We start from the raw sequence: 12,430 nt of genomic DNA, 5'->3' as shown, positions 1-12,430 counted from the left end.
TCCCCTTTTCCTGCTTATGTAACAGTTTTTCAGAACTCTGGCTATCTATATCTTCCTGGGCTATGATTAGAGGCTCCTTCCACCTTAAACATGATTTGAGTCTACAATGCTATGAAAAACATACAACTTCTTAGGCTTTAATTAATCATATGTATTCGTCTATCTTCAAATATCAGAAGATGCTAAAAAACAGCAAAAGCAAAAATAATGCTGTTTTCAAATGTTTAAAACCTCTGTGATCAGCAAATATGGCAAAATTTAATGTTATATCTTGATAGTTGATATATGGATTTACACTGTTATTCTCTGAGGAGAGAAAGTCTTTATTAGAAAGTACCAAGATTTGCCACTCCTCCTATGATTTAACATATAAAAGCTTAAAGAACTATTTTGTAAAAAATGATCTATTCACATTATTGAAAATGGGCTACCACATACACTTCCCAGTTTCCAAAAGTGACAGAGTATGTATGTCAACCTAGTCCATTACCTAACCTGATTTCTTCCTGACTAGAACACTGATCTGATGCAACTAGAGATTACCATACTAAGTGAAGTCAGAAAGAGAAAGACAAATACCATATGATATCACTTATACGTGGAATATAAAATATGACACAAATGAACCTATCTAAGAAACAGAATCATGGACATAGAGAACAGACTGGTGGTTGCCAAGGGAAACGGGGTTGGGGGAAAGATGGAGTGGGAGGTTGGGGTTAGCAGATGTAAGCTTTTATATACAGAATGGATAAACAAGGTCCTACTGTACAGCACAGAGAACTATATTCAAAATCCTATGATAAACCATAATGGAAAAGAATATTTTAAAAAAGAATGTGTGTGTGTGTGTGTGTGTATATATACGTATAACTGAATCACTTTGCTGTGGAGCAGTAATTAACACAACACTGTAAATCACCTACACTTCAATAAAATAAATTTAAAAAACAACACCAACCCACTGTATTCCTGGTTCAACTGTGTTTAATAAATGCAAGACATCTGTACACAAAAGTGGAGCCCATATCTTCTCATATGATCCTCATATCAAGCCCCATTTTTCAGATGAGAGAATCCTCAAAGTATCCTGTTCTTCTATTATCCATGATCACACCAAATAAAGGATGGTAGCAAAAGAATACAAGGAGATTACAAAAATAAAGTTGCTCAGCTAAACAAATTACTATTTTGCCTTAATAAAAAATAAAGCGAAATAATCAATAAAATAAAATCATTAAGAAAAGCAGGTCAATCTCTAAAGACCAAACATAACTTGGTAGCATCTGATTCAATGATTCTTATCAGCCAAAAGCATGAACAGTTAAAAATCAGGGCTCTCAAACTGCTTCATAAAAGCCTACCTTCATTCCTTCATGTTTAAAGTAAAACTTCCAAAATCCAATTTTGGGAAAAACATCTGAAAACAATTTCTGCAGTCTCACCATACTTTGTATATACTTTTATTGTATTGTTTCTTCATTGTTGTCAATTAATATCTGTAACCCTAAACTGGACTGGGAATTCTTTGCAGGAGGACTTAGTCTTCAGCCTTGAACCCTCAGAATCCAGCACCATGCCTGGAACAAAGCACTATAGTTTTACAATTAATGTATGTAGAATAAAGTGAATGAGGAGCTGCACATTTGAGAAAATCTTATTTTGTGTAGAAAATGTCTGTATAAAAATTCTCCCCTCCACACCACCAATCCCCTACCTTGTTGGGTTTCTTTTTTTTTTTTTTAACTCTTCCTATAAGTAAAGAAGGATCTGAATACTTCCTTCCTTTCCACCCTTTCTACCTCTAAGTCTCTCCACATTATTACCCTGAAATGTAACATCTAAGAGTATTTTGCCTTCTATTATACATTTATGTATACATCTGTATCTCATACTAGGTTATAAATTATCTGAGAGTGGGGACCATGTGTTGGATAGTAATATACATCTTGGTCCATTTTTAGTAATCTCTCAAAATACAAAAATTTTGTTGAATTGATCTAGGTTACCTTTTCGGCCTGTGACATTTTCCCCCAGCTCTCTAGTAAGTTATTCTGGAGCATAGTTCCAAATCAGAACACTGAAATGATGCTATACAAAAAAAAAAAAAAAAAAAAAAAAAAAAGGTTGGAACTTCCCTGGTGGTGCAGTGGTAAGAATCCGCTTGCCAATGCAGGGGACACGGGTTCAAGTCCTGGTCCGGGAAGATCCCACATGCCGCGGAGCAACTGAGCCCGTGCGCCACAACTACTGAGCCTGTGCTCTAGAGCCTGCGAGCCACAACTACTGAGCCCGCGTGCCACAACTACTGAAGCCCGCACGCCTAGAGCTCGTGCCCCACAATGAGAAGCCACTGCAATGAGAAGCAAGCGCACTGCAATGAGAAGCAAGCGCACTGCAACGAAGAGTAGCCCCCGCTCGCCGCAACTAGAGAAAGCCCGCGTGCAGCAATGAAGACCCAACACAGCCAAAAATAAATAAATAAATAAATTTATTTAAAAAAAAAAAAAAAAGCAAGAAAATTAATCCTAGGTCTGTTTTCTAAATGTATACATCATACTTCATATGATGAGAAAATCAAATGATTTCAGGCACTTAGTTGACACTAGCAGGCCAAAATGGCAACATAAACAACTCTTCAGGGATCAATTTCCTAGCAACTTCTACTAAACCTACAAAAGAGGGTCTCCTGCTGGGTATGGGGGCTGTGCACTTGTAGGCATGGAGAGAGAAAAGGCTGGGATGTGCCACTTGAGAGTACTTACAGCCTGATAAACCAAAGTATTCACCTGAACTCTGACCATAACTATCCACGCTGCCAAATCCAGCACTCTTACTGACTGCAATCAGTATGACTGCCTCATAGGAGAGATGATCAGGGTACTTTATAAACAAAGAAATATGAAAATATAAGGACCACTGTACAAATATTGGGACCAACCACTGATTTTTTTCTTTTAAAGTAAGGTCCATCTTCAGCTCTCCTCTGGTCAAATTCTATTACACCGAGTTCTAAAGGATAGTCCAAAAGATTCTGCCTTTTAGATTTTTGCTACAGCAAATAAAGAAACTCATCAAGTTTTAGGTCAATCTCTTGTCAACAGTATTTATGATCAAATTTCACTGAATTTTAAGCTAAATTCTTCTACCCATACACGTACATTTTGTATATTTTATATAAATTTAGTATTTTTACTAATTCAGGTTGCATCTCCTTTTGTGTGATTTTTAAAAATACTTTCAATCTACAGCATGACTATTACATGAACAAGGCCTCCAAATTATTAAAACCACACAGAATTTTTTGTCATAGCAATCTCTCACATCTCATTGTTTTGTAATTTGTTTAAAAGCCTACATCTCTTTCAAACACATACACCAAACACATCCAAAATTACCATGCACAACAGAGAAGAGAGCAAATACTTTCCTTTGTTTATATTCTCACCAGAATCCTTATTTTAAACAAGGAGATAAAGTGATTCTTCCCACAGTCATTCAATAAAATGGAATATAATAAAGTCGTCACCAACCAGCTAACAATATCTAACAAAATTGATTTGAAGAGTTAATCAATGGTTAATGGAAGCCTTTGAGTTTCATTAGAGTATTAGCACAGCACTGAGCCTGGAAAAATGGTACGCATACAGACACATGCACATACATACATATATTTCAAACATACTTCTGATGTCTCTATTGAGAAATCCATTAACGTGAAGAAGTCTTAAGAAAGGCATCTTAAAAACCCATTTCAAATTTCATTTTATTTATTTTAGAGTAAGTTTCCATACAAATCTTAAGCTATACACAACTAAGCTACTTCTAACCCCAAATGTTAGAGTTCCTAAACAGGAATCCCAAACCAGAGTTCCTAAACAGTAATCCAATACAAAATTTAAATCCAGGAACTACCAGTGAGATTTTTCTGCAAAATTTCAACTGCTGAAAGGCAGTGAAGGGAAAAAAACTATGTTTTGTATGAAAATAAAAAAGCGAAGTGCTAGCAAATTAGTTAACTTAGTAAAACCTCACTGAGGACTAATCTAAGGTATACAGGGTAACAACTGAGTCAAGAAGGGAAGAAAGCTTTTCTCCAATAGAAAGCTACTTTAACAGAGTGGCAATTATTCTAAACCAGTATGTAAACTCCAACCGAGATTTTACTCTATTTTATAGACGCTCCACTATTATGTGACACCACTAATAACCAAACACTCAATTCCAAAGACAACCTGTTCAGGCTCAGCTGCCACTTTTAACTTGATAGAAAAGGTACCGGAAAACCAAATAAAACCATCGTCTGTTAAAACAAATATATTCAGAAGTGTATAGTAAATATAAAAATACATGGAAATGTTTAAGAAAACAAATTAGGTGAATTTTAAACATAAGCAGCAATATTTAGTATGAAAAATACATTTACCCATGTGACTACCACAGAACTAAATGCCACATTGTTATAATTAAAAACTGACAAATCTACAAACAGTGTTTAACCCAGCACAGAGAACTTTTTCCCAATTAAATAAATTCAAACAGAAAAAAACCCAAACCTCCTTTTTTTTTGGCCACGCCGTGCAGGCTTGCAGGATCTTAGTTCCCAGACCAGGGATCGAACCCGGGCCCAGGCAGCGAAAGCGCCGAGTCCTAACCACTGGACCACCAGGGAATTCCTGAAACCCAAACCTCGTTTCCCAAAAAATTCAACTTTGATATTGAGAACATTTTTCCATTGATCAAAATCCAGTAAACTCAATTACCAAAATAGCCTAAATCATCTCTCCAATCCCAGTCTCTTTACTCCTTTACTTTGCCCTTATAGAGCACATAGACTGATTTTTCCAAAACACGTATTTTGGTACAGCACCTTCACTCAAAAAACCTCAGTGTTACCCATGACCAGATCCTCCCAGTGCTTAAAGGACATCAAGTTCAAATTCCTTAGCCTAGTAACCAAGGCTCCAACCTTTGTTTCTGGCCTCCTCTTAGAACTCTCCTAGAGCAATCTTCTCCAGTCAAATCATTTTACCCACTGACTTCAGAATACCTCGTGCTTTCATAATTAACAAAATATTTTATTCTTCTTAAGATTAACACTGTGGAAAGCGAAGCAAAATTTTCTAAACATGTTTAAAAGCCGGTAAGAATGAAATGTATTCAAACCTTATATATTTTAAGAGAGTAAGTTAATGTCTAGTTATCACCTAAAAATAACTGAAAAGATTTGGTAAAGAACCAGACCCACATCTTCTCTCAAGATTTTAAGATACGCATATGGCAAGGCTTCCATTCAATTTTTGAATGAAAACTTAAGTGAAAAAACTAGTTCGGATAAGACAAGAGATTTTGGAAACCCTGGACAGTTTCTACATACTTGAACTTCCCTGATAATATTTATTCACCATGAGGACCCAAACTATTTCTAAATTCTGCAGGCCAGTAAGCTACCACTACTTTTCCAGGGTAAGTATTCCCTAATTCACCCTACAAATGTTTAAAAAAATGTTTTTGAGTTGTTTTAGAGGAAAAATAACTTTATTTTCATAACCACAAATAATTGGTAAGTTTTGGCTGTTATCAGCACACCTCTGAGCACTGAAGATATCCTAAACTTAAGAAACAAAACTTTAATTTTCTCCAGAATATTAAATAGTTTAAAACTTAAACTAAACCACTGGATTAAAATTAACTAGAACATAATGGCATAAAGACAGTTCCCCAGATCCTAAATCCCTTTGCTAAGATATTTACTTTTGGGGACTTCCCTGGTGGCGCAGTGGATAAGACTCCATGCTCCCAATGCAGGAGGCCCGGGTTTGATCCCTGGTCAGGGAACTAGATCCCACATGCATGCCACAACTAAGGACCCTGCGAGCTGCAACTAAGGAGCCCGCCTGCCGCAACTCAGACCCAGCGCAACCAAATAAATAAATAAATACATAATTTAAAAAAAGATATTTACTCTTTGTAGGAACAATATCTGACATTTATGGAAGAAGGAAAACAAAATAAAAAGCCTCTTTCACAAAAAAGAAAACACCAAGACTTGGTTTAAAATTTTCAGAGGACAAAGTGTATATCAACTTGATACCTTATGGTAAATCAGTTTCTTACTGGAGACACTGACAACTACACAAAAAAGAGGGTGAGGCAGTATCTGAGATATCAGATCATCTACTGAATAACAGAGTCCTTAAACTAAGAGATCAGCAGCCTCTGGAGCTATATAGCAGCTATCAAAAGGATTATCCCCATGTATCTCATTAGCAAATCTACAGCAAAGGTAGAAAAAAAGAAAGGCAAGGATCAAAGTAGAATATAGAAGAAAGGAGTAGAGAGTCAAGGGAAGAGTTGGGAGTAAGGACAGAAAGAAGGGGAGAGAGCTAAATGTAAAAGACTAGGAAAAGGAGGAAAAAAGATCAACAAAAAGAGAGGAGGTGTTGTTGAGGTACATTTGCCTCAGGGACATTACTCCCAAAGGTAATATACCACTCCCAGTAAGTAACTGTCTGGTAAGTTATTTTAAGAAAATTTTAGGAAAACCATTCTTAGGAAATCTGATTCCTGAGAAGATTTAAACCCAGAATCTATCTTTTTCTAAATGCTCTCAAACTGTATTCTTTTATTATATTTTATTACAATTACTGTAAATTGTAAATTTTTATTTTTGAGTTTTAGCCAGAATCTGTTTGATAAGTTCTAAATCTAAGTTTAAATTAACACCTGATTTGTAATGCTCTCTAAAAGAATTGGTGAGGTGAACGGGCCTGGAGCTACTGGAAATACAGAAAGCATTTTAAGGAGAAGAACTTAGTAAAGACTCAAACTCTTCGAAGAAGAGTTAAAGAGTAGCCATTAATGGCAGAAGATATGAAATATTAATTAAGATTCTACTTTTGTTTGGTCTCTCCAAAACAAAAGGGTATTCCTAATTGGTCTGGGTATCCTCAGTAGGACTCACTGAGGGGATGTTAGTGAGAATTCTTTTAAGATGTTTGAACCTCTGAAAACAGTACTATAGGCTCCAATAATCTTTCAATGTCATAGGGAAGATTGTGTGACCTTAGAATCTCTTCATAGCCTTTTCTTATACCATTCTTTTGACTGGAGGGCTCAATAACTAAACAATAACAGGCACTTAAGTCTTTTCTTTTTGACTTCAGAATGTATTTTTATCTTTGTTCACCAGGAAAAGACCCTTTTCAAAACTGATCCACACCACGAAGGTTTTATCTGAAAGTATCTAACCATGAAGTAAATGGCATAATTTAGCCAGAATAATTTCTGAATCATTCTATCTCTAAATTCTGAATCAGAGTTATCACTGAAAGGTTTGGTTCTTCGGGTTTGGCTTTCTGTGCATTTTCTCCAACTTTCCAGCTGCCTTACACAGCCATTATCCTTCTACCCTCATTCTTTACTTTCCTCCTATATGTACAGACACACACAAAAAGAATGTCAGTACCACTATGTATATATGCATGTATATTTATGTGTGTATACATGTACACGTGCACACACACAAAAATACGCATGGCCAATATAAGAGTATAAACCAAAGACATAAAGAACATTGCAGAATAGGAATAAATTCATTTATTCTTATTTCTAAGATAAAACAAAACTGTGGTTAGTTACTACAACTCACCAGATGGTTCCTCAGGCTCACTTTCATTTTCTTCCTCAGGTGGGGCTTGAGGGGGTGGTGGGGGAAGCTTCTTTTCCTTCTCTGCTTTAGCATTTCTCTCTTCTTCTGAATAATACTCGTCTTCTGAGAGGTTGGCCAAACTTTCATCCATCTCTCTGTACTCTACCTATATGGAGATTATACCAGGGAAAGCTAAATACAATGGACATCTAAAGTCAGAAACTCAGTTTGGAACCATCAGTAAATATGAATTGTTTTCTAACTTCAATTTTTAAGGAAAATAAGCGAATAACAAGGAACAAGCTAGCTCATAATAGGTAACCATTAAAAACAAAATCTCTCATGAAATAATCTTGTGTCAGTTCAGATTTAGCCCAAACTGTAACTTTTACATCATAGTATTGAAATTCAAATCAATGACTCTGAGGCTCTCTACAAATAAAAATTAATTGTGTGTTTGTGTGTGCATCTATATGTATATATATATCATGTTCACATACTGGAAGTTTCAACAAAAGACTAAACTAGCCCTCAGTCAGACAAAAATACAGTTAGCTAGAATAACAAGTCTGTCTAATGCCAATCTGTACTTCTAACTACTATTCCACAGGTAAATAGCAAAAGAATTCTAGAAACCAAATTGAGGAGTGGGGAGGGTGGGCAGGGAATAAAAGTTGCAAATGGCAATAGTCAAACTGAAACAATAAAAAGGTACATTTGCTTAAAACAAAAACAAAAACAAAACACTGGTGACCTAAGAGAGTTGAATGACGAGAGCAAAGAATCCTTATTACAACAAATTAAGGAATAAGTCATGTGGAAATGGAGACTACAAGCCTTACTACTAATTCACACAGGTTACAAAGGGGAAAACCAGGTAATAAGTAGAAAGAGGAAGCAGTCTTAATGAATGTTTTATTGGGGGGTAAAGCAACTTAGGATAGGGAAGATTATTATGGACCTCTTTGTTAAAATGTGTATTACAAATAGTCATCAACCTTGGAACACTGTCAAATCATCATTTTGACCCCCACCCTAACAAGGAAGCCCCAGAAACAACAGCTCTCTATTCTGGATTCAATGAAAAGATAAAATAAAAAGTATTTATTGGAGGTGGAGACAGGGCAAAGACAACATGGCTTCCAAATATAATATATTAGATTTCTGAAATGCATCGTCCTGTGGATTACAGTGAATGTAATCTATTTTAACTTTCGAAATATCTTTGAAATCGCTCCAGATGGCTGGCTGCTATTGTCTATCTTTTTTTTTTTTAATGACATGACCACAGGATTTGGGTGGTGGGGGAGTAGGTAGCTAGGGGAGTTAAGAGTTTTACTGAAAACAGGGATTGGGTTAGAAAATGGAAACAATTATGGATAAATTGAATAGCTTTGACCTGTGCTCTAAGAATTTTATTTAACACATGAATAACTATATTTATCTATCAAATACTGAACTGAGAACATGGCACAATGGAGAAAATGATTATGAATGAGTATCTCTGCCCTTAATAAGCTGAAACTCTAGTTGCAAACAAAAAAACCTGATCAGGTAAACATCTCAGAGACTTTCCAATAAAATCTCCCAAAAATGCAGATAACAAACTTTATCCTACTTGACTGAGATTAACCTGTTAGGAACAGACCTCAGGATAATGGGTAAAGCAGCAAGGAGGGAAAAAAGTTTCAAAGAGGGAGCTGGGTTAGAAAATGTAATACATGTTTACAGTATGCAGCTTCCTTTCACCTTTTACCCCTCAACAGTGCTTGATCTCTCCCTGTCCCAAAGATTCAGCCCTTTAATCCCCTGCCCATCAATCCTACCCATTCAATCAATAATCACTTAACAAGTGCCTACTGTGGAACTGGGCAATGTGCAAATTCTGAGACAAACACAAACAATAATATACGATCCTCTCTACTGAAGTAGTTCAGCTTTTGCCTAAGACACCATGCCCTTTGAAGGAAAAATGAATCCAAGATTAAAGTTAGGGAAGCACTGCATTCTTTATAGGCCCCCTCTAGGAGCGTCATAATACATGTTAAAAGTACTGAGAAGTTTCACAGCAAAAACAATCTTTTTTAATATTTTTTAATCCAATGTTTTGATGTAATAACTACTAACAAGGAATACACTTGGAAGAGGCTGGTCTAGAGTTCTTAGCTTTCAAGAAAAAAAGGACATCAGCAAAATACCTAGAGATAGGAGTAAGAATAAAGTAGTATTTAACAACAACAGAAAAAGAACTGTGTTCCACAGAACCCTTGGATTTTTTTGGGATTTCATTTATTAATTTTAAAATGTATTTTTAACATGAGTACTCGTATGTGTTAAACCAAACCATAACCCTTTAGAGATCACCAACACATGAAGTTGTACTACTTAGGTAACTCAATTTTGGGTAGACTGAAGAATAAAATTTCTTCTGCCATCTCTGTTCAACTGAGAGAGTGTCCTGAGATGGAAAGACAAGCTAAAAACAAGGAAACAACCTTCTGCACTACCACTACTTGTCAATCAGTACAATACTTCATAAACAAAATACAGAAATTATTGAGGCTGCAACTATTATGCTTAACCTCCACTCTCAAATTTGGCTCTACCAAAATAGCCTCATTGTCTCAAAGACTGACAACTAAAATAAATGTTATAAATTTAAACTTGATATAAAACAGGCAAGTAGTATTTTATTTTGGGATTATGCATAAAATTATATTTTGTAAAAATGGATTTCTCCACTTATGAAAAAGTTTAAAAACCATCTGAAAGAATCATACAAACTATAAAAAATAAAAGTTATTCCCCTGAGAAAAAGAATGGATGCTATGAACATAAAGGAGTGGGAATCTTTTATCCCTAACTAAAATCCTCTGAGACTTCAGAGGTGCTACAACTACTTATAACCAAGTACAAAAAGGTGTCCCAACAGGCAGATGAGTCAGTAGGGTACTTGTTCTTACCTGTACACCCGTGACTCTCAAATTTATATCTCTAGTCTCTCCTATCTCTTCCACACCCTTGCTACAGTGATTCATTCACTTCCCAACCACCTTAAAGCTCCAGTCTTTTAACAGTTCTTCCTTGTAATTCACCTAGGGCACAACTGCCAAATTAATTTTCCAAATACACTGTACGTATTTCCAAATACATTCATTTTCCAAATGAATGCCAAAACTGTCAAACCAGCATATAAACTCTCTAGCTCTAACTAGTCAAATTTACCTCTAATCATTTTCTAACACACTAGTCAAAATCATCCCTAAACTCCCTAAAAGCTACTCCCACCTTTTCTGTAAATCCAATGCCTAAAATTCAAGGCCCATCTCCTCTGCAAATTACTCCCTAAGTCTTCCAAACTTACAAATATATCTTTCCCTTCTCTAAATTCTCATAGCACTTATACTTCATAATCTAGTGCAATGCTGTCTGACAGAATTTTCTGTGATAATGGAAATGTTCTCTATCTGTGCTTCCAATAAGGTAGCACTAGCCACCTGTGGCTATTGAGCACTTACCATGTGGCTATTTAGGATTAAATTAAAATTAAAAATTCAGTTCCCTCAATCTACTAGCCACATGGTAAGTGCTCAATAGCCATAGGTGGCTAGTGGCTACCATCCAGGACAGCACATATCTAGTATTTGGCTCTCTACAACCTAGATACAACTCTACAACACTACTGATCCCTCCAACTTATCTTGCTCCTAGAAGAACCTCATTTCCAATTAAATTCATTTGCCCATTGTTCCCAACATTCAGTTGTCCACTCTGGACTCCCTGCTGCTTCTCAAACCACTTTCTATTATATTCCAAGCATTTTTCACTTCCTTTTCTTCCCTAGTAGTACTTAATCACTGGGTACCTACTTACTTATGCCAGACACTGCAATAAGCATTTTATTTACATTATATCTAAACCTAATAATGTTACAAGGTAGGATTTATTTTTCTGAGGAAAAGGAATCACAGGAGGATGAGTTAACTCCAGAAGTCCATCCTTTTCCAGAACACTTTTAAAAATTCTGTCCTTTTTCAAGGCCCAGCTCAAGACCGCCATTCCTTAAGCTGTGTGGTGTTCCCAAAGTCTCAGCCCAATTTAACAATTTCAAACCTTAAATAGTTTGCCATAATGTTAGCATAGACATTCAGAGGTGAATTTATTCTGAAACTAATGAAACTTAAGCCTCAGGGACCCTCAATTGCATGGACTCCTTCCAATACCCTGAACCTAATTTTGATTACATAATTATATATATATTTACTTATTTATATAATTATATACATGTTTATGCATATATAAATTTTTTTTAAAAGAGGGTCCCCCCCCAGGGACTTCCCTGGCAGTCCAGTGGTTAAGACTTATTGCTTCCACTGCAGGGGGCATGGGTTCAATCCCTGGTCGGGGAACTAAGATACCATATGCTGCACAGTGTGGCCAAAAAAAAAAAAAAAAAAAAAGTGTCCCTCCCCGCCCCCCAAAAATGAATAAGCTCCCAGGCTATAAAATATAGATATATCCCCTGCATAAACTCTTGAGGCAAGGCCTTGAAGCAAGGTCTATCTACAGCGGACTCAGCTTCCATTTTACTCCTTTATGGATACTCTATCCCTTGAGGTCTGCTTCCTCTGGTTCCCAAGACTAGCTATGAATACGTAGGTCTGCTTCCCCAATTCTTTACTTCCTAGTTGCTCACCAAATAAACACATAACCCATTTTTCTTTTGAGAGTTTCAGAGCTAATCACAAAGGAAAATTAAACACAGGAGAATTACAAAGA

General features: G+C 36.1%; 1 protein-coding gene across 2 annotated transcripts in view; it reads right to left on the bottom strand.

Moving 5' to 3' along the window:
- KDM1A (lysine demethylase 1A) overlaps nt 1-12,430 on the bottom strand; it is a 70,041-nt gene that overhangs the window by 53,991 nt on the left and 3,620 nt on the right. For both annotated transcript variants that reach the window (XM_068539119.1, XM_068539120.1), the window contains exon 2: nt 7,652-7,817. In XM_068539119.1, coding sequence (XP_068395220.1) covers nt 7,652-7,817 — 166 coding nt within the window. The remainder of the gene's footprint in view (nt 1-7,651; nt 7,818-12,430) is intronic.

This window comes from Eschrichtius robustus, chromosome 3, assembly GCF_028021215.1.
Source record: "Eschrichtius robustus isolate mEscRob2 chromosome 3, mEscRob2.pri, whole genome shotgun sequence".
Taxonomy (NCBI): domain Eukaryota; kingdom Metazoa; phylum Chordata; class Mammalia; order Artiodactyla; family Eschrichtiidae; genus Eschrichtius; species Eschrichtius robustus.
The sequence above is the reverse complement of the archived record's forward strand: the minus strand, read 5'-3'. Positions and strand labels throughout refer to the sequence as shown.